Source organism: Hirundo rustica, chromosome 19 (genome assembly GCF_015227805.2).
Source record: "Hirundo rustica isolate bHirRus1 chromosome 19, bHirRus1.pri.v3, whole genome shotgun sequence".
NCBI lineage: Eukaryota > Metazoa > Chordata > Aves > Passeriformes > Hirundinidae > Hirundo > Hirundo rustica.
The window spans coordinates 966,360-988,488 of NC_053468.1; the positions used below are offsets into that span (position 1 = coordinate 966,360).

At 51.3% G+C, this 22,129-nt stretch overlaps 1 protein-coding gene across 11 annotated transcripts in view; it reads left to right on the top strand.

Annotated features, from left to right (window-relative positions):
• The window catches only part of MSI2 (musashi RNA binding protein 2), a 204,424-nt gene that overhangs the window by 121,712 nt on the left and 60,583 nt on the right, over positions 1–22,129 (top strand). For all 11 annotated transcript variants that reach the window (XR_005703568.2, XM_040082082.2, XM_040082083.2 and 8 more), the window contains one exon: positions 3,433–3,481. Coding sequence is in view for 10 of the 11 variants with exons in the window: in XM_040082082.2 (XP_039938016.1) it covers positions 3,433–3,481 (49 nt within the window). In the remaining variant the exon portion in view is untranslated. The remainder of the gene's footprint in view (positions 1–3,432; positions 3,482–22,129) is intronic.

Below are 22,129 nucleotides of genomic sequence, written 5' to 3' on the forward strand. Positions count from 1 at the left end.
CCCTCCTGTGCTGGGCATCCCGGGCTTCCCTGGGGGCTGAGGCGTGGTGGGTGATGGCCAAGCCTTGCAAGTGGCAATTCCATCTTCCAGCCCTGGAAGAACCTTCCTTGCCTCTTGTGTGCAAAGTGTGAGCTGCATGTTTTGAGCTTGCAGTGGAGCATCTTTAAAACACCGGGCAGGCAAGGGGCTGGAGGAGGGGGTTAACTCGGGCAGTCACAGCCCCTGCATGTACTTGAGTTTTGCTGTGGATTTGGGTTTTTTTCCCCTTCCCCTGAAACAGGGATCAATTTGCTTACTACAGGGTTTACTGCCGGTTACCTTGACTGTGTCCCTTATTTCTCCTTGATGAAAACTTGAACAAGCCGCTTGTGTTTGCTTCACAGAGAACCGTGAGAAACGGGCTGTGTGTGTGAGGCAGTGTGGTTTGCTCATTCTATTCAGCCCTTTGTATATTCAAATTCTTCTAGTTTGAGTTCTTGCTGTTCTGCCAGATTTCCATACCATTGATGGGTTTTCTGCATTAATAAGTTTCTCTCCCCCCTCCCTCCCATACCCTCGCCACCTTTTTGCAACTGGTGAAAAGTTTTTCTAAGCGCGCTGCCCTCTCCATATTGATTTCCTTCTCCCGCTTGTCTCCTCAGCTCTTAGATGTTTTATTTTGCAGAGCGTTAATAGAATTTTCCTTTTGCCGCTGCACTTTATCTATTCAGGAGGTTTCAAGAAGTCTCATTGTGTCACCGGACTATGGAGGAGAAAGGCTATTCTTCTGCTACAATGGCTGCCCTAAAAAATAACGCAGGGTGGGGTAAGCACAGAAAGGGCAGAGACGGAGATAAAATGTTCTGACCTTAGGAAAGAGAAAAGATAACCAATTAGACATTGTTGAAAGGGCACCAGCTGGCTCAAAGAACACCCCACTGATAATTTTTTCTTCAAGGCATACTTGGGCCACGTCTGAACTCCGCAGCAGAGACGCTCCCCCCGTGCAGGTTTCCTGTGTGGACTGTCAGGGCTGACCCTTTTTCTTTTTCAGGAGCTGCTGCCCGGCCCTGATCCCAGCAGTTGGAGGAGGGCAGCTCCAGGGTGCCTGTGCTCCTCGGGGCCCCAGGAAACCTCCCTCCTGGATTAGCCCCTGCAGCCTGTGCTTGTTACTGCTAATAGGGATTTATTTGCATAAAAAAGATCCCTGCCAAGATCATCACTCCAGCTTGGTACACATGGCACAGAGCCGTGTTTGCCCAGAGGATGGTGTTGTGTTGGACAGGTGGGAGAAGGGCAGGGAGCTGCAGAGCCCAGTGTGACCAGGGGCTGCACCCAGAGCCCCTCGCCCCTCCAGGGCTGGGTCTGGTGCCGGCACCAGCCCCTCCTCTGCCCTGGCAGCTCTCGGAGGAGCACGATGAGGCTGCTCAGGAGGTTTGGGGCTGCTGCTGCCAGCAGCAGCTGAGACATGGCCATGCTGGAGCATCTCTTCTCTCCCAAACCAGCACAGCAGCCTTTCAGAAATCCCCAGTAATGTCCTTGCAGGAGGAGGGGTTGTTTTGGCAGGACAGTGTGGGTCCAGCCTGGAGAGCCTTCACGCAGGGTCGGGCCCAGGGACCTTCCTGGGCTGCTGGGTCTGTGCTCCTGAACATCCAGGGGCTCTGGGATGGGATTGGAGGGAGAAAAGTTCCACATTAAACCTTCTGCAGCAGGGATTGAGTGGGGACAGAGGGTGGCTGGTGCAGGCACTGAGGAGGCAGCGGGAGCTGCGATGCCCCAGGATACAGCAGCAGGTGCAATGTGTAATTTTTGGTTCCAGTGAGGCCAAGACCTGTGAGAATGAAAAATAAAGATTGCTGAGCAAACATAACCCTGGAGCAGAGATAAGCAGGGTGAAGGGCAGCCTGGTCCTTATCTGCCTCCTGGTATTGCTCATCCTGGTGAGTTTTCCCCCTTGGAGGGAGGACAGACAGCAGGACAAACGGCTCCGTGCTTAATGCAGTTTGAGTTTTTCAGTGCATCAGCGTCTTCAGGGCTCAGTCAAGATGGGTATCAGGAGACCTGCAGTTCTGCACCGTCTAAGCCATTGCTTGCACTTTCTGCAAACCAGTTTGAATAAAAAAGTTAAGAACAACTTAAGCAGAGACAGGTTTTCAGAGGAATTTTAGGCATCACGTGAGGTTTTGCTGCACTATATTTTTTTGCAATCTCCTGGAATATATTTCAGGCCTTCAGAACCTCAGAGAGGTTCAACTTGTGTTTTCACCACCGCAAAGTCTTTCTCTCCAGCCAAGGCTGAGAAATTTTTCACAGACATAGGCTGGATGTTTCTTTGTTGCCTAAGAGGACATTTGGGGGACAGGTGGACCCTTTGGTGGCACTGTGTGAGATGAGGAGAGCTTGTAACTGCATTGTAAATCACTTAGCTCAAATGATATCTAGAAAGCCAGAGTACAAGCCCAAGGAAGTACAGAAAAATTACTGGTGAAAAAAAATCAAAAAACCTCAAACAAACAAAAAATCCCAAAGCTACACCCCAGACAAGCAGCAGAGTCCTTTAGATGATAAAACCTTTTCTTTAAAGTTCTTCTCCCTTCCTGCAACACCTTCTGTAATTCAGTGTTGCAGGTTTTCATCATCCCAGAGTTTACAATAGGGAATTGCAGGTCTGTAATTTCATCTCAGAGCTTGCCCAGGATGTGTCCGGTTCACACGGGACCCACCTGCCCCCACTCTGCAGCCTCAGAGCAGCAGCTCAAGGTGTGACAGTGCTGGGAAATCAACCCCAGCACAACATCCTTGTGCACTAAGTGCAAAATTTTAGGTGTGGCTGCACAGATTAAATGGAGGTGGAATAAATCATGCAAATCCTAATGAAAGTTGAAAGCAATTTGGTTGCACTTCAATACGTTTCATCAGTCATCTCTCTTCTGAAGTGGAAATGCCGAGCCTGATGCGAATTAAAGTTTCTCCCTCCTCCCTCTCCCCTCTTTCCTCCAGCTTTTCAAAAACCCTTTTGAAAACCTCTGAATACCTTTCTTGGCTGACCAGATTTTACCCTGCTCATACGTCCTTTAACCTAATTCTCAGCCAAGACAGTGACTCTAGTCTGGAGGAGTCATGGCCTTGATTTGCGTCCACACTTCGTCCCTTGGCCCTTCCTGGTCTCCCTACAAAAGGGAGATGAGGCATGGCCAGGGGTGGATGTGAAGTGGAAGAGCTGCTGAGATATTTGGCTGTTCAGGGCCAAACACTTTCGGTGGTCACTTTTCCAGATGTCAGACAGGGCAGGGAGGGGGAAAGCAGCAGGTTTGCAAAAGGAGAAGCTGCCTCTGGCCAAAACCAAGGAGTTCTGCTCCACGCAGGCTGCTCCTGCCCGTGTTCCCCCTCCCTGGTGCGTGCCTGAGTTGCCAGCGTGTGTTAAAGCACAACTCTCCCCTCTTTGTCTTGCAGGTAGAGGATGCCATGCTAATGTTTGACAAGACGACCAACAGGCATAGAGGTAAGAAGGATTGGGAGCTCTGACCTCAGTGTGTGGCAGCTTCTGCATGGGGGAGCAAAAACCAGATTCAGTGAGATGAGCCTAAATCCATGGCACTAAATCCTCTGTCCTGCAGGTAGCAGAGGAGGGGCTGGTTGGCATGGAATGCCCCATGCCTGTGGATTTTCTTGTTAGAGGTGACTTTCCTGGTCATTCTGACCTTTCTTTGGGACGACCATTGTCAGGCTCCCTGGAGAGAGTAAATCCCGTGGAGCTGGATGATGTGCTGAGGCTGCCGGGAAGCAGCGGGTTTGTGCCGAGGTGGCTGGCATCGGTTAAGCTGGGCATAAGTCCAGTTAAGATGAAATAACCAGGAAATGGAGGTGCTAAACCTTCCACTGGGATTGGGAGTGTGCTGGAGTTGTGAAACTGAGTGAGGGCTGCTCGTCCTGTGGTGGTAGCTCAGAACGAGCAGGAGCTCCAGAAGAGGAATTTCCCTGCGCATATTTCACAAGAGAGACGAGGTTTCATCATTGCTTGCACAGCTCTGTGGGATGGAGCTGAGGGTTATTTTCTGTGTTATGGCCATTCCTCTCAGTGGAGATAAATGATGCTGCTCTGTCTCTCGGAGCTGGTCCCGTTCCTGCTGCATTCCTGAGCTCTGGCAGCACTGCTCTGCTGGGACTGAAGCTGCCCTGGGGACAGGCCCCAAGGGCCCATGCCCTGCCCTGGGGATGGAGATGGGGATGAGGATGGAGATGGATTTTGTGCTTTGGGAGGCAGCTCGTGGCTCCTGTCCCCGTGGCTCCTGTCCCCATGGCTCCAGCCCCTGGCTTGATGCGGTGGTTGTCTCAGGCATGGAGGTGTCAGCTGCTCTCGGGGGTTTGGGGGGGCTGCCCAGGGGTGGAAAGGAGCCAGTGCCCACCCAGGATGGGAGCCCTGGAAGGGCAGAGGGAGGCAGCTGTCTGCCCTCAGCCTCATCTCCACCCAGGGTCAGCAGAGCTGGCAGGTCTGAGCCACTCACTGCTCTGGTGTTTGCTGTAACAGGAAACTCGGGTGAGCAGATGGCTGGTGAGTCAGGCAGGCCTCGGGGATTGCACTGCCTCCCTGTGCCTCCAGCAGCTCCCTCCCAGGCACTGGTTCCTCTCTGGAAAGTTCAGCAGCAGCTTGCTCAGGAGGATGAGCTCCTCGGAGCCAGGGAGGCTGTGTGAACGGGCAGTGCCCTTCCGTTTGTAACGAGACCTGTTCAAAGCTTTACTTAGGTTGAGAAGTTCAAGCCCTGACAACTTCCTTTTATATCCAGGGAATTTTCCACCCTTCTCCAGGCAATCACCCTTAAACGGGCCATAAATACTCCTCTCCTTTTAGGATTTTGGCGTGTTGTTTGTTGCATTTGAAAGCTGCCTGACTGGAACTTCAGTGCTGGGCACAAGTGGCCCTGTGGTCTGGGGGCAGCAGGGGGCAAGGAGAACTGGGGGGCTCTGGTCCCTGCAAGGTTTTTACTCAGCAGATTGGCCTCTGACACAGCTGGAGGTGGTCTCCATTTGCTGAAGCGTCCCAAATCCCGGAGCTGGGTTCGCCCCTGGCTGTGCTGCAGTGAGCTCTGCTCCTGCCCAGCCAGCTCTCTGTGGTCTCCTCACCTCGTGCCTGCCCTGCTGGGGTGGGCAGGAGGCTCTGCAGGGACACCAGAGCAGAGCAGTGCTGTGTGAGCCCTTCCTGCGGGATGCTTGTCTGGTGTCCCTCAAGGTGACCCCTGCCGTGTCCCCCGCCGGCGCTCGGTGCTCTCTAAGCGCTTCCCCCGGCGGGTGGGCACGGCCGTGTCCGTGTCTGTGCTCTGCCGGTGCTGAGCTCTGCTCCAGCAGCCCTGGCTCAGCGTTCCTGTGCTCTTCGGGGAGCGCAGCACTGTGCCGGGGAGCCTGCAGGCTTGAGCCTGGGTAATGAGCCCCGCAGGCTGGATTCCCTGTCCAAAAGCATCTTCCCACTGACTTACCAGGAGTAAAGGAAAGGTCTGCTGAAGATGAGGGCTGCAGCTCTGGGAGGCACCTTCCTTGCCGTGAAACCTTTTGGGTTTTCCACAAAGGGCTTTTTTCTCCCTACTACGTGTGTTGAAGATGAGAGGCAACAGGTCATCCTTTATTTTCCCCCTGGGAATTCTATGAATTTATTTAATTGGCTGATTTTTTTAATAGCTTGTTTTTCCTACATGCAAGCCATGACATTTTGTTCCGCATTAGCATGCCAGTGTAAGCTACTGGATGAGATCTAAGTGGGGAGGAACTAAAAGGACCAAAAGCAGGCTCCAAATGGCACAGGGTGGAGGTGATGTTACCCCAGAAGCTCCCTGTGCTCCATGGAGTCAGACTCTGCACCCGGCTCTGTCACTCGGGACAGGCTGGGCTGGAGTCCCTCTCCTGGCGAAGAAAGGAGTTCCCTGGCACGCAGAGTGGGCTCTGTTTGGGAGGCTGTATCCCAGGGAACAGGCTTAGCCATTGCTGGCTGAAGGGCAATGCTGCGTGTTTGCTGGGCTTAGCCAGAATTCCTGCGGGCATGTGCCGAGGGGCTGCACAGCTGCCAAGGGACTGAGAGGGCTGAGCTCCGGGCCCTTGCCCCTGCCAAGTCCAGGTGGAAGGAAAAATCAAGTGTAAAAGGCAGAGTAAGAGTCCTCTTCATCCTCACACTTGAATTTATCCAGCCTTTTGTGGGATTTTTTCCTGCTCCGTGCAGGTAGCTGGTGCTAATCAGCCTAATGAACTGGCTCAGGGCTGTGGTGATGAAGTGAGTTCTGCCGCCTCGACCGCCGATAAAATCACCCCAGATTTTACAAATTGTGACACTCTGATTGTGTTGGAAGCGTGTTTAAAATGCGGTAGCGTGCGGCAACAGTGTTAATGGCAATTCTTAAAACCACTTGTGGGCTGCAATCTGTATCTTCAAATTAGCCACGGGAAAGAGAAATGGCAGATAAAATATCCGCTGTGGTTTGCTGTCGTTAGTCTGTGCCTGGAATAATCATCGTGGCCGTGGAAAGGGAAAAGGATTAAAATTCACTCCCTACTGCTAGAAGGCAAGATAAATACCCTTGCAAGAAAATGGAGAGGGTTTGTTGACATAATTCTGGCACGTGTGTGTTGCTCCTGTGTGTGTATTCGGTGAGTGTGTAAAACCTGCACCAGCACTGCTTGTGGTGGAAATGAAGGGATTGAACCAGGCAGAGGAAGAGGGGCTTTAAAAGTGCCCACCCTGGCTTGAAAACCCCACCCAAAATAAAACTTTGTGCCTGCAATGGAGCACTTAGCCTCTGTGGTGCACTTGGAGGTCTTATCCAACCTTAATGATTCCATAACTTAAAAGTGCCATCAGGCCAGTCATGCTGTGCCTCTGCAGGAGTATTTTAATGTCCAGCTATTCCTGGATATTCTCTAAGGAAAATAAGACTCATCTCTTGCATTTCATGCTGATCTGTTTAGCCATCTTAAAGGCAGGCTGCAAGATCTGTGTTTAATTGGAGTGGTTCTTTTTGGGTGTGTTGTAGGCAAGACAATCCCTAGAATCACCAGGATGTCTCCTTCCAAGGGTTCTTCTGGCTGTGACAGTGGGCACACAAAGACCCAGCATTTGCTGAACAAATATCCCTGGCTCAACTTGTTTAGGTGCCTTTTTTTTTTTTTGGAAAGAAAGTGTTGGTGATCCTTTCTTTCTGTAGTACTGTATTCCTTCAGTTTTTTTGAAAACCACACAAAAGTTCCCCCAATATTCTGGCAGATCCCTTCTGTCACTTTCTTCACTGCCTAAAATTTCATAGAGCTGAAAATTACTGGGTCAATCTTGAAAGGATTTGGTAATTGGAAAGAAAAAAAAAAAAAAAAAAAGAGAGGGTGGTGTTATTTTGTTACCCTTGCAAAGTGCAGATAAAATCTGGAGTTCAGCATTAGTTATTGATCTTTGGGGGTGTAGGGAGCCTGGCAGGATGATGATGTCCTTCTAACTTCATTATGGAGAGGAGCTCCAGGAAGCATTTCAATGTGCTGGGGTGGGGGCCGTGCCCTTGGGCTGTGCTCCTGCACGCGGGGAGGGGTTGTTGTTTCCAGCAGAGCTGAGAAAAAGCCCTGGACACAGCAAGGCTGCATGAGGAGCAGGAGGGAGGAAGGAGAGCAGTTAGATCAGTGGAGGGGTGCAGGAGTGGGCTGTCCTGAGCTGACCCCAGCACGAGGGACAGGTAAGGCAGGAGAAGGGGGTGCAGTGGCTCCTTATCTCAGTGGGATGCTCTTGGTCCCCGCCCTGGGTGGTCCCTGCCCAGCCTGTGCTTGTTCCATGGGTGCCTGCAGCCTTCAGCCGCTCCAGCAGCTGTCCAGGACCTGCATCACAGCAGCCCCATGTCTTGGACTGACAAAAAGTTTTAGATTTTGAGTGAGTGAATTCCCCCAAGCCGTAATTGCGGGTATTGAATGTAATACTATACGTTCTTCAAAGCCGTGCAGCCCCCAGAGTTATTCTCATATCAATTAACCCTCTTGCACAGTTAAGGATGGCAGCAGAGGGGGGGGGGGAGTGACAGCGTGTGATTTGGACTCCTTTAATCTTAAAACTAAACAAAATTAAAGCGAGGCAGGCTGTCTACAGACAACATCCTACATGTTAGGGGTTAAAACATCTCCAGGGACAGACGCTGACTGTGGCAGAGCTCTGCTGTCACTTGTGCTTTTGCAGCTGTTGCAGAGTTCTCCCTGTTCCCTGTGCTTGTGAGGAGGGCACCCAGGCAGGGCTGGGGGGCACCTGGGTGTGTCTGGAGCTGTGTGAGCATCCCTTGGGCTCCCAGCCCTTGCAGGGGGCACCAGGACACTGCTGGCACCCTGGCGTGGTATCGTGGACACCGGTGTGCCCAAGGCTGGGGTTGGTGTAACCCACAGAGCTCAGACTGAAAGGTTGGTGCCCCCCATCCCACCAAACCTCACCCCAGAGCACCGAGGCTCTCCCATCCTCCCCACAGGCTCTGCTCTGGAGGAAGGTGAGGGTCGAGCTTCATGTCTGTGCTGTGTCCTTCCAGCAGATTTCAGTGCATGAAAGGAATTGTCCAGGTGGAAGCAGTTGGCATAATGGCTGTGTTTATTGGGAGAGTCAGGAGTGATGCTGTTAGACAGATATCGGCTGTGCCTCGGCAGAGGAGGAGGCTTTTCTGAGGAGAAAAATCACCTTTTGTGTTCTGTCCTGCTGCCAGAACCTCAGTTCTGGAGCTGATCTCTGAAGTTATAATTGACATTTTTATAGATGAGATATAAATATAATTAAGTCACTGCAATTACTTGTTTATCGCCATCTCCCTCAGGTCAAGCAAGGTCATGTGCGTTTAAAGATACATCCCCAGGCAGTTTTGAGAAAAGAGGAGTTAAAATATTTAGAAATAATTGCCTAATTTGGTCATTTTGAGCGTAGCTTTTCTTGGCAGCAGCCTGGCTATAGCACCAAGTATCATTAGAGCTGCTGGGAGGGAGCCTCCCCTCAGCTCCCAGATTTTTGGGAGGACAGGGCTGAGGGAGAGCTGCTCCAGCAGGTTGGACTCCCAGATTTGGGGAAAGCGTCCATGGACACGGCGATGATGCTTTTTTAAAGCATAAAGTTCTTTAAGGGCTTTGGATGAAAAGTGTGACATAAGCTATAAACGGAGGCAGTGTTATTGTTATTGCTTTCCGAGATGAGACGGGCTTTTATTCCCCTGTCAGCTGTATCACTTCAGAAATGGGACTCCAGAGAGTGCGGTTGTTCTGCGGGAAGCGCCGGCTCCGCTCCGCTCCCTCCCCGTGAAATCCATCCCAGGGACCTGGGGCTGGCAACGCAGAGATTTAACCCTTGCTGACAGGGCTGAGGGGTGTTTATCTTCTTCAGGGGAGCAGTAGCTGCACACAGGGGTTTGGAGAGATTTTTCAGCAAATATTTGCTTCTAAACTTCACGTGAGGGCTGCGAAGATTCATTAGTTAATATTATTTACCATTTACACACCTATCAGTGAACACCATCAGTCACACCTGTCTGTTTGGATTGCAGCAGTGACATGTGCCATGTTAATATTTTATATGTGTGTGTTTTTAATATTACATCCCCGCTTATAAATATTCATTTCTTAAACACATTAACGGCGGCAACACTGCAGAGCAGCTCTGACATCTCTGCTCCGTGTCACCAGTTCCCCTCCAGGCTGGGGGATCCAAAGTGGGAGCTCAGCAGCGTGAGAGAGCTGCTCTGCTCTCAGGGCCGGGGGCCACTTCCCAACTTGCCCATTTTGGCACAGTTTGTCCCCGTTGGGCTCTCATCAGGTGCTGGGGACTGTGAGTGTCCCCGTGGGGCAGGGTGACTGCTGCTCTGGGGCAGTGCCATGCCCGTGGCTCGGCCAGCTCTGCCCAGCTCTGCCCTGCTCTGCCCAGCTCTGCCCTGTCCTGCTCCTCACTTCGGTGTTAACACAAAACAAAACTGAAAAGCTGCCAGTTCCTGGATCCATCTCCTTTGTCTTTTATTTTCCTGGCCGGTGCCTGTCGCAGCTGTGTCGGGGCACCTGATGTGAGGTGTAAAGGCAGAGTCGGGGCGGTGTGAGCCCGCAGACTCCGGTGGGGAATGGCACATCAGGCTCCTGGCCACGCTCTTGCAGGCGATTAGGGAACGTCTCGGGCGCTTACATCCATCCTGCGCCTGGCCTCACGCTGGATAATGCCACCTGAGGCTTGCAATAATTGCCCGGCTCTGCGCTGTCTGTCAGACCTTATTGCTTAATTTTATACCTGTAATGAAAATTCCATCCAGAGGAGGAGACGAGCGAGCAGCTGCCCTGGCTGGGCTCATCCGAGGAAGAGATGTCTGTGGATGCTTTCTCTGAAGTGGGGGAGAGGCTGTGCTTCAGCAGCATGCAGGAAAGGGGCTGGCATTTTTATTTTCTTGTTTAGTAAACAGACTGCAATAGTAATACTAATTAGGAAAAAAAATCCCTCCAACTTCCAGTAAGGGCTTCAAACTCAGCCCAGCAATTAGGTTGGAACCTCTGATCTCAGAGACTTTGCATTAAATATCAACTTAAAAGCACATTGTGAAGGACAGTCAGGTTGTACACTCATTTGTATCTTGTCTTCATGGCCAACGCGGGTGAAGAAATCCCTAAATCCCCTGTTCTCAGAAGGAGAGCCCTGTGCAGCCTGACCTTCCTGACCTGGGTTTATCCAGCATCCTTTCGAGCAGCCCTTGTAGGAGTTGAGGAGATGGTGGCTGAAGGGCTCAGTCCCTTCAGTCCCTGGTGCTCATCCTCCCAGGATGGAGGAGCTCAGGAAGGAACCTCAGAGCCAGAGCGCGCAACTGTCGGGGGAAATGCAGCATCTTTTGAGGCACCTGTGCACAGATGTTAAACAGCTTTTCAAATACCTGCTGAGCTTTCTGGGGTGCAGTAAAGGATGGTTTGTGAGGCTGATACCCTGATACCTCGGGTGGGAAAGCAGAGTCACAGAGATGAGAGAGAGCAGTGCTGCTCACGCAGCTGTCTGTGGTGTCCAGGGCAGAACCACCAGCAGGAACAGGACATTTCCTTCCTGTGGAACTGTGATTCATTGTCTCTGTGCTGAAGTGAAAAATTTTCATTCGCTTAGTCCTGAAGTGCATCAGTAACAACACAGCTAAACCGTGGTTGTGCTGGAGAGGGCAGAGGAAATCAGCACAGCCCCTCTGGTCTCTGCAAGGTCCTTCAGGAAACGTAAAGTGAGGGTTGTGCAAATATGTCTGAAGTTTCCTCAGTGACGATCATAGTTCTGTCACACTTGCAGGGGGTGAGCTTGTGTTAGAGACACCACGTCGTGTGCCCGGCTGAGGCTGCCTTGAGGAGTGAGGTCATTTAGTACGAGCTCAGTTTGCCTTCTCACTGTCACTGCCAAGCAGCCAGCTTGAGTGACAGAGAAATTAGCACAAATCCTGATGATCTCTGAGCAGAAAGAAACCCTAAAAGCCACAAATAAGTTCTTGCTTATGAATCTACCCAGCTGATGAAACCCAGCCCTGTTTGCTTCACGACTGCAGGAGCCAAGTGATTAGCAGGGAGCACTCTGAGCCTTGTGGGACTGTTTGGAAATGTTAATTGAGGAAAGGCCAGAAACAGGAGGAGAACAAAATGCAACATTTCCATAGACGGGCAGTCTGCATACAACAGGCAGAATTAAAATCAGCGTGGTGACCTTGAGAAAAGAGGCAGCTCCTCGCAGCGTGCCCAAAAATGTGATATGAAAACAGGGAGAGACGCTGCCTCACTCGCTCCCTGGAGTGTGGGCTCCTTCTCCCAGTGGATCACAGGGAGCACACTGGCTGAGTCCTCTCCAACGTGCACGGGGGAGCTTTTGTTTTTCACACACCTGTGCTCTCTGTTGGTTGGGTTTGATGATGAATGTTTTGGAGCCCTTGCAGTGAAGGTGAGGAGGATGCTGTGGAAGAGGGGCTGGTTTGTGGCCCCTGTCAGCTGCACCCGGCCCCGGTGCTGCTGAAGCCTTCAATTGTACAAGGTCATTGCCATATGTAAAAGCCTCCTGGTGATCTGTATAAACAGATAACACATCCCCTATCCCCTAAATCTTGAGATTCAGCAGAAACAGAGGTTACACGGATAATGCTGGTAACAAAGCTCTTGCCCCTGACCCTCCATCAGAGCAGGCTCCACCACTTGCTCCCCCCGTCCTCACATCCCTGGCTGTGGTTCTGTTTCTGGGCATTTAAGTGCTGGGAATTTGGGGGGATGCTGATCCAAGCTCTAGGTGCAGCTGGGCAGGTACCTGGACGTGTGCTCAAGTGTGTGTCCCTCCCTGGGTTGTTCGTGCAAGGCAAAGGCTCCAAGTGACTGCTGCCTAAGGAGGACTTGTCAGGGGGGTGGAAATGGAAGATTTCTTTAATTAGTTTGATTAAATGTCCTGGCATGGAGTGATTTTGCTTATCCTGTATGTTTTTTTATATATATAAGCTGAAGTAAGAACATCTGGCACTTTTTTCACCGGATCTGATAGAATAAGTTGAAAAACGGCTTCTTTCAGAAAACTGCAGGTCGGCACATTTGGGTTGTGGGTTTTATCTTTTTAATTTATTGAGTGTTTTCTAGACCAGAAAACTACCTTCAGCCAGAGTAGTAATTCAGAGATTGCTCCCCATTTTAAAACACCTTCTCAGTTCTAAGAGCTTCCTGAATTCTCTGCTGTGGGAGGAGATGAGGAGTGAACAGATCCAGTAGCATTAACCCTGCTCAGCCCTGCCGTGAGTGATTCCAAACCCCTCTTCAGTTGTGTAGGGAATTGAGCCCCACGTTGTCCCATTGAATCCCAGGTCAGATGTGGGAATGGGAATGCTGGGCATGGATCCAGGCTGGGTCTGTGGCTCACACTTTGGCCACAGATCCATCTCTCAGCATTAACTCTCACTGGAACTGTTGCCAGGATAAGTCAGGTGGGAGTTGAGAGGTTGACTTCAGTCACAGCCATGCCCTGGTGTTGGAAATGTTCCTCCTTTACCTCTTGGAGGTGTCACACATGAACACACGTGTTCCACAGAGCACTGGAAATTAGGGCAGGATCCGTAGGGAGAAGCCTGGCAGGAGAATTTGCTTCGTTGTGGCAACAAATATTCCCCTGTCAGCTCGCAGGGAGTTTGGATGAGCTTAAATCACTTTAAGTAGTGGTGGGGGCTTGGCTTTTGCCATTTCTGTTCCTGTCCTAGCTGCTCAGTTCCTCCTCACCCTAAACACAAACTAATAAAGAGGTAAAAAATACTTGTTTTCGTGCTGCCTGCATGCAATTGCAGGAAAACCAAAAAAACAGATTACAGCTTTGTTTCCCGTTCCCCCGCTCCGGGTGGTATCCCAGAGGTTTTCTCCTGGCCCTTTGGCCTCATTCTGTTCCATACCTGCCCCTGTGGTTCAGGAGGGTTTGGGAGCAGCAGGAGGGTGGTGGGAGCTGGAGATGGGCTGCAAATCTGCCTGGCTGCCCGGGGAAGGAGCAGCTGCAGAGGGAAGATGGGAGCAGCTGTGGGTATGAAATTAGTCATTCTATGAAGAAATGGATTTGATAAATAATAAAACAGTGGTATTAACAACAGATGCTTTCCAGGTCAGATGACTTTGATAAAAGCACCCAACAGCCGTGGGTAATGGTATGAAAAATATGTATCTATATTTATAGATCTATTTATATGAAAAGGCATATAAATAAGTGTGTGTGTATATGCTCTCTGTAAATGTACCTGACATTTTATTTCTGGTTTAAAATGACAGCGGAGGTGTCGCTGCTGCCGTTCTTCACAGGCTTTGAGACTTGTCAAGAAAACCTGAAATTTGATCAATTCCCCGAACCCAGAGCTCCCTCCCCTCCTCTCCGCAGCACAGGCTCCATTTGTTTTTATTTCATACCTTTTCATTTTGATAACTGTTTTGATTTGTAAAATACTATGCCTTATACAATGTTTCCTTTATGATGATGTAGTGTGCTCTTCTTATCTTTCACCTTAAATCTTTGATAAGAGCATTTTAAAAATGAAATTGCTACCTGGCACCATTACACACTCCTGGCTGCCTGCCAGCAAAGACGGAGCTGCTGGAGGGGAGAGGAGAGGAGAGAGGCTCTGGAGAGCCTTCCCCAGGAGCGCAGGGGCTGGGTTGGGATGGAGGAGGCTGAGGAAGGGGAGGAAGCACGGCAGGGCAGAGCTGGCACTGGGAGCATTGGCACAGCTTTGCAGGGTGGAGATGCAGCCAGGGTCAGTGCCAGCCCTGTTCCTGCCATGCCAGCAGTCTCTGAACATTCCTTCCCCTCTAAATTCCATATTGATCCCATGGCTGCCCTCACAACCGCACTGGGGGCAGAGGAAGCCTGTAGGGGTCACTTTATTTTCCCCTCGAAGCTGTCAGTCTGAACTTTGGGAATGTGAGGTTTTGGTAGGGTAACCCAGCGCTGCTGGAGTTCCCAGCACGTCCAAGTAATTGAAATGTTTTTGGGTAGCCGTTGGTTGTGCCGCGGAATGTGATTTATCGGGGGAGGCATCGGCAGTGGGAATATCAGTAAACAGAACTGTCTGACATGGCAGGTCATTTTTATTTTAATGTGGTAGATTTAATGAACTCTGGTTGTTATAATTCATGGCAGTGGTGGAATGCATCCATCCCCCTCCTGGTGACATTGGTTGCTGCTCTGTCCTTTGTTAGTGCCATTATTACGGCAGGAGAACTTGGCTCTCTCCCTTGCATTCCCAAAGTGCCAGGGGCTGGCTGATGAATTGTTGCCTTTTACATTCGATACTGTTAGCAATAAACATAGATGAAAACTTCCCCGAGTAGTTCAGGCATTATAAATTATTGTTATAATTTACTGAATCTCTCGGAAGGGTGTTTGCAGAGGCTGGTGGGCGTTCCCCAGGTGTTGGGGATGTGGCTGTGGCCATTCCTGCCCTGACACCTTTCTGGGACTTTGTGGGGTTGGAGAGCATCGAGGTCAGAGCCACAAGCAGCCCCCACATCTGCTGTCAGGTGATTTAATAGCATTTGTGTCCAGCCTTAACTCAATCTATCTCACCTCGCTGAGAAGGAAAAAAAAAAATAATCCTGCATCAAAATTACTGCTTTTGGAACTGTCTTGTCTCTTTTGAGTAGGAACTGGAGACAACTAGACAAGCTTCAATGGAAGCGAATAAAGAAATGTTACTTTGTGAACACAATCTTCTGGTACCAGTCACTTCTCAACAGCCATTCAATCAAAATGCTAATGGCAAAGGCAACAAGGGAGCGAGGTTATTGTAATCCTAATTGATAGGCTGCAGGGATGGGGTTTGATAAGTGCTGTTGAAGGGATGTTTTTGAAATATGATTCCCTTTAATTACAATGATACTAATAAAAACTGAACAAATGATTTAATGATAGTTTTCTAGGTAACGGCCTGAAGGTTTTTGTTCTAGTTATTTTGGAAGTTGTTGATTTTTTTTTTTTATTTTTTGAACCAGAAATTATGGAAATCACCTTAAAAATAAAGCCGTAGTGGCAGGTAGTGACTTTATCTCGACTCGCGTGGCTACTTTGCATCAGAATTAATACTGTCACATCTGAAGCTCTTGAATAAGAAATCCAGTCATTTATTTATACAATAGACTTTGCTGAAAGCCCACAGTTGAAGCCACATTGCATGTAGGAATGCATTTAATATCTAATGCTTATAATAATTAGGATCAATTATGCCAGTGAGGATTTGAAAATACATTTTGAGGGAGGGGCAGAGGGGTATTCACGGGGGCTTTACAGCACATCAGGAGCACGGGTTGGGTGGTATGAATGGAGATCATTGGCATTCAGTAACTGGAAGCTCTGAACTTTCCCAGGGCAGCAGCATTTTCCGTGTCCCCTGGCAGGTGGGAGAGCTGTGCCAGTGCTCCGTGTTCTGTGACTTGCATCTTGTCTCTGGAAATAGGAACAAAAAGAGAAAGGGGAGATCTGTCACTGACAGGCAGCCTCTGTCTCAGCTAATTTTTGGTGATTTAATTGATAACAAAACAAATAATCTGAGGGGGGGGTTGTTTTTTGCTGTTGTTGGTGTGGGCAGGGGCTCCTGGGACGGGGAGGATGCTCTCTCCTGCCTTTCAATTTGTCAAGCTCTCTCTCAAAGATCTGCCAGAGAAGAAAGGGTAATTAATAGGCTTGAAGTCATTTCCGATGTGTCAGTATTTCTGCCTTGCTTCCAAGTGATAATGTTCGCTGGCTCGAGGCCTCCGGGGAGCCTTCCATCTTATTAACTTGTCTAGGAGAAACAGGGAGTGGGGACAGCTTGGGCCAGTGGGTGACATGAAATAAGGATTTGTGCTGCAGAGAGCTGTAAACACGGGGGCCAGTCGAGTAAAAAGTGGAAAGGAAAAACAAAAATAAAGGAAGAAAAATATATTAAAAAGGCCACTGGTCACAAGTGCAGCTGATGGAGGGGGAGATGTGCTTTATTTAGGGCAGCCTGTTCTCGGTGCGTAGAGCTGGAGCTGATATTGTGCTGTGTCACCCGTGGCCAACTTCAGCGGTACCAAAACTGGGTCCTGCTTCTGTCTGTGGCTCTGGAAAGGGCCCTGTTTGTCAGAGCCCGAGGCCCGGGCCGTGTCCTCCCCGCTCCGCTCTTTGCCAGCTCGGCTGGCGGCTCTGCGGCGTTTCCCAGTGGCGTCTGAGGCCTTCAAGGTCACGCTTGGGTGCGGAGCCGCGGTCGCTCTCACAAGAACTGCAGGGATTGAGCAGTCCTGCACCCTGCACAGAGCCTGGGACACGGTGGCGCTTGCACAAGGCCTCGTGCAGCTGTCCCTCGCCTGGGGCAGGTGTGCTTGTGTCCAGGGAAAGGCTCAGACCCCGGGCAGAGCCCTCAGCGGGGCACTGCCCCAGCCGCTGCCTTCAGCACTGCCCGCTCTCAGAGCCCTCAGCAGGGCACTGCCCCAGCCGCTTCCTTCAGCACTGCCCGCTCTCAGAGCCCTCAGCGAGGCACTGCCCGCTCTCAGAGCCCTCAGCGAGGCACTGCCTGCTCTCAGAGCCCTCAGCGAGGCACTGCCCACTCTCAGAGCCCTCAGCGGGGCACTGCCCCAGCCGCTGCCTTCAGCACTGCCCGCTCTCAGAGCCCTCAGCGGGGCACTGCCTGCTCTCAGAGCCCTCAGCGGGGCACTGCCCCAGCCGCTGCCTTCAGCACTGCCCGCTCTCAGAGCCCTCAGCGGGGCACTGCCTGCTCTCAGAGCCCTCAGCGGGGCACTGCCCCAGCCGCTGCCTTCAGCACTGCCCGCTCTCAGAGCCCTCAGCGGGGCACTGCCCGCTCTCAGAGCCCTCAGCGAGGCACTGCCCGCTCTCAGAGCCCTCAGCGAGGCACTGCCCACTCTCAGAGCCCTCAGCGGGGCACTGCCTGCTCTCAGAGCCCTCAGCGAGGCACTGCCCACTCTCAGAGCCCTCAGCAGGGCACTGCCCGCTCTCAGAGCCCTCAGCAGGGCACTGCCTGCTCTCAGAGCCCTCAGCAGGGCACTGCCCGCTCTCAGAGCCCTCAGCGGGGCACTGCCCGCTCTCAGAGCCCTCAGCGAGGCACTGCCCCAGCCGCTTCCTTCAGCACGGCCTGCTCTGTCCGGAGAGAAATCTGCTGCTTGTAGGTGAGACCTGGTTTGGATGTGCTGGGTTCCCAGCTGCCTTTGGCCTCAGAAACAGCTACAAGACGGGCTGGGAAGAGGGGCAGAGCCAGGAGAGGGTGTCTGTGGGCGGTGTGGGCGCCGTGAGCCCGGCCCGGCCCTGCCGAGCGCCGCCGGAGCTCTGACCTTCACGGCAGATGTGCCCTTACATCACGGGGGTGCTGCATCTGCAGTTTAACCTCCTTTGCTTTTCTTGGCTTGGTTTGAAGTTCTCCTCCACTGCACAAGCGTGAGAGCAGCTTCATGAGCCGTTCAGGAGGCCCTGGTGGGGACAGCGCCGGGCCCACCGCGGACGAGCTGTTCTGGGGACTGTTCCTTCCCTTTGTGATGTCTGCAAGTAGCAAACCTTGGCATTTTGGGTCACTGGGGAGGAACAGGATGTCTTCCACGTATTGACAGGTTTTTTTGGCTCCTTCTCTTTCCTTTCCTGATCTCTCTCCTGTTGGTCAAACTCACTTCCCCTGTTCCAGAGGAGTTGTTATTGCTAAACGTCTCTGACAGGCTCTTGGCAAAGTGTGAGGTGGCCACAATGAAAAAGCCAAGGTAGCCACCTCAAAGCTCTTCAGTGATTAAGCCAGTTAACTGGCGAGGTTTCCTCTTCCATTGCAGAGCATGTTTCTGCCCAGTGGAGTTCCCCTTGCAAGCACTTATTAGGGAAGCTCTGGTATAATCTAATTAAAATTTGGTTTAATATTCTGTGAAAATGAAAACTGAATCCTCCCCGCTCGAAAGAATGACCGTGCATGTATTAGTCCTCTGTTTTGTTGTTGTTGTTGGCTTATTCAAATATTAACACTGCCTACACGCTCGGAATGATGGTTTGTGTCCATTAACAGGGCTTAATTCCCAAATTTAATGATGAGTGATACACAGGAGCTGGTGAAAGCTGCTTGCTGGATATTTTTTGTTATGTTTTTTATGCTAATGTTCCTTCCTGGAGGTAAATAAGAGGAGGGGATGCTGGGCAACATTATTACTGTGAAATTAAAATAAAGTCTCATTACTTGAGGATGGAATTTAGTGGCTGAAGGTTTACTCTTCATCTGCAGCTTCATTCTGAATTCTTCCACCTAATTACCTGCTGATTACTTGAGGACAGATATTGCTCACCTTGGCTGTGAGCGAGCATCAGGTTATCTCCTGGGCAGGGTGTTGGGGTGGGTGTGTTTGGTACATAGGAAGAAGGTACTGACCTCCAAAAATTAGGCAACAGCAACTTCCCTGCATTTTCTGGTCAGACTTAACTCTTCTTTAGAGAAAAGTTTTTTAGGAGGAAAAAAAATACAGAATTTAAAGCTGTATTTTAGCTTAAAAACACCCAAACCTTCTCGCACTGAAGATGGGAAAATCTCCGGAATGTCAGAAAACCTCCAACTATCTGAATGTTTTCTTCCCTTTCCTCACCTGTCTCTCTGAACTTGATTTTAAACGTGGAAATATCTCTGTTCCTGATCTATTGAAGGCTCCCATCAGTGACCAGCAGAAAGGCTGCTCTGGTGTGTGTCTCCTGTGGGCAGAAGATAACTTTAAAAAGCGTCGTGTTTATCTGGAGAGAGTGGAGCGGGAGGCAGGAGCCACGGGGATGGATCACCCAGAAACTTTTTCTGCACAGGGAGCAGGGATAAGAGGATCTGCCAGGAAAAGTTTGTCAGGAAAATCCCCTCAGAGCAGATGTGGGGATTGCAAAGTCTCTGAGTGGTGTCAAAGGCACTTTCCCGACTCGGGCTGGGCAGGCAGAGCCAGCACACCCCTTCCACCAGACCCTGCTCCCTCCTCCTCCTCAAGGACAGGGCTGGAGTGAGGCGGTGCCAGGCTGGAGGGGCCGTAACCAGTGCTCTGTTGTGATGGCAACTCGAGCAACAAGGGCTGTGTGGAGGGTTGGAGAGGAGAGCCCTTATTCTTGAGAGTTGAAAGGGAAGGTGCTCAAAACCACAGCGAGGCTTGGCAGGGAGAGCAGCCTGGCTGCACCTGGGATCAGCGTGGCAGCCACGGGGTTACGGTGTGTCCAGCCTCTGTGTGAGAGCACAGAACCTGCCAGCAAGGAGCCCACAAACCCTGGGCTCGGTGGGGTTTGTGCCACGAAGCCCCTGGTTTGTCCTGTCCCCCCCAGCCCTCGTGCTCTGCCCACAGGTGACCACTGAGGCCCTGGATTGAGCAGGCAGGGGGAGGCTGATGGGGTGAGCTGGGCTCTGGCTGTGGGGTGCTGACATCAGCCAGGGTGGATGGATGTTAAATGATCCAAACAGTCAACAGCTGGTTTCGTACCAATTCCCTCACTCATGCTGCTGATCAGAGATGATTTTGGCCCTGCTGCAGCAGTGGCCCTGCACGCTCCTCTGAGGGCTGTGTGATTTCCCAGTCCCTTTGCACTCTGTGGCAAAGGATAAATCACCATCTTAGGATGGATGGATGGAACGTGGTGTCAGGTGGGTGTCGGCCTCACCAGGCTGAAACCACAATGACATCATGAAGCAGATCAAAATATTAAGTCTTTAAAACCATATGTTCCATGTGTCACATCACAAGGGCTTTCTATGCCTGCTGATAACCATCAGCTGCATGTTATCTGTGCTTCCTCGCCCGTACATTTCTTACAAGCTGATAAACTTGGAGCTGGATGAGAACCAAGTGTGCCACGTTGGGAACGTCTGGCACGGGGCTGGAATAGCCTGCCTGGGGCTGATAACGGGCTGATAGCAGGACCTGCTGTTGCAGAGGACTCTCAGCACCTCTGCTCAGGTCCTCTGTCCAGGGGTGGTGGGCTCCAGGTGCTGCAGTGATCCTGCCAGGCATCCAGTGTGGCCAGCAGGAACAGACAAATAGCAGAGCATCAGTGTTTCAGAAAGGGATGCCTGGCTTCGCTTGGCATTTTAATCTCTTCCAGCACTAGGTTGGAATAAGCACTTTTTTAGTGTGTGGTGATTTATTTTGTTAAAAAACCGAAGCATTATTCATAATTATGCAGTTTTATGAGAGTATCCATAGCAGTGTTCTTCCTGTGGTTGGCTGTGGGAGCTGGAATAATATTTAAACAAGAGCCCTGGGGAAAGGACGCGCTCACATTCGGCGCAGGGCTCAGCCTATTGAACTGGTGTATAATTACCTCTATTCAGCACCACTGCTCCAGTTATCAGCCAGCGTCAGGGGGAAGGCCAGCGCTTCAAAATGACACAGCTTGTTAGAGAACATCAAACTTTTTTAATACAGTTAATGATCCTGGGCTATAAATAGCCTGTTCCTGGTGACTGGCACTGAGGGTTTGTGCTGAGCTGCACAGTGCTGTAGTTTGTTGGGTTTTCTCTTTTCCTCCCAGGGTTGCTGTAGGTCCTTCCACCCAAATTCTTTACAAAAAAGGTAAATAGACCCTTTCTGGGTCGGGAGGTGAAGGTCTTGCCAAGCAGGAATTTTCCTGAGGTCATGTGTGAGGTGGGAATCCAGCAGCTTCATCCTCCTGGCCCTTTTGACTGTTGCCCCCCACCGTGGACCGAATGGGGATGGGTCCTCTGAGGCTCCCTACCCTCTTCCATGTCACTGAATAATCTTCTGGAAATGACCAGGCCTTAGTTTTTGGTAAGACAGGCAGGTTTCATATATGCTGTGTCCCAGAAGTTTCCTTTGTCCTGTCTCCAGCTAACTGGACTGCAGTCCTCCTGGGGCATTTGGAGATGGGACTCTCTGACTTTGGCAGCAGCTGCAGCCCAAGAGCTTGAAACAAGAAGGACTTGGTCCAAAGGAGCCCTTGTGCTGGCAGTGCCCTGCTCTGACCCAGTAAATCCCTGAGCAAGTGTAAATCTGCTGAGGGGAATTGTCTGCAGGAAGCCTGGCCAGAGCATTTCTCTGTGCTCGGGCTGTGTCACGAGCAGTTCTTGCTCCCTGGGAGTGCACAGGTCCCTGTAGGTTGCTTTACCCTTTACAAAATGGGATTTGAACCAGCCAAGAAGTCTGAGAGTGGCACTCAAAAGCTCGGAGTGCCACCGACACGCGGAGGCAGTCGCTGGAGGCAGCATGTGAGGCTGGGACGGGGCACAGGCTGAGCTCTGGAGGGTTTCTAGTCAGCAGCACTGCTGAACTGTCCCAGCAAAACAATGCCCAAACCCCCCGGAGCCCTGAACTGACTGCTGAACTTGAGCAGCGATGGAGCAGCCGCGTTTGCCGCTGCCCAGAGGCCACGGTGAGGCTCTGCCACAGCTTTGTTCTGCCTGCCTGCAGGGACCACGGGAAAAGGTCATCGCTCACACACCGCTCCTCCACGGAGAGCTCTTTGTCTGCTCTGAAAGCGGGGAAGCAGAGGGGATTCTCATGGAATGCCTCCCCCTGCACCTCCCCCGTTCCAGGCTCAGGTCAGAAGCCGCTCTGTGCTGGATCCATGCCTTTGGCTGCTTTTTGGTGCAGCTGGGGATGAGCCCGGGGATGGAGCTGGAGGTGTGGGCACTGTGAGAACACCCCGGGGAGTGTTCAGGGTGTGTAATTAGTTCCCCTTTCCCCCTGCCTGAGAATG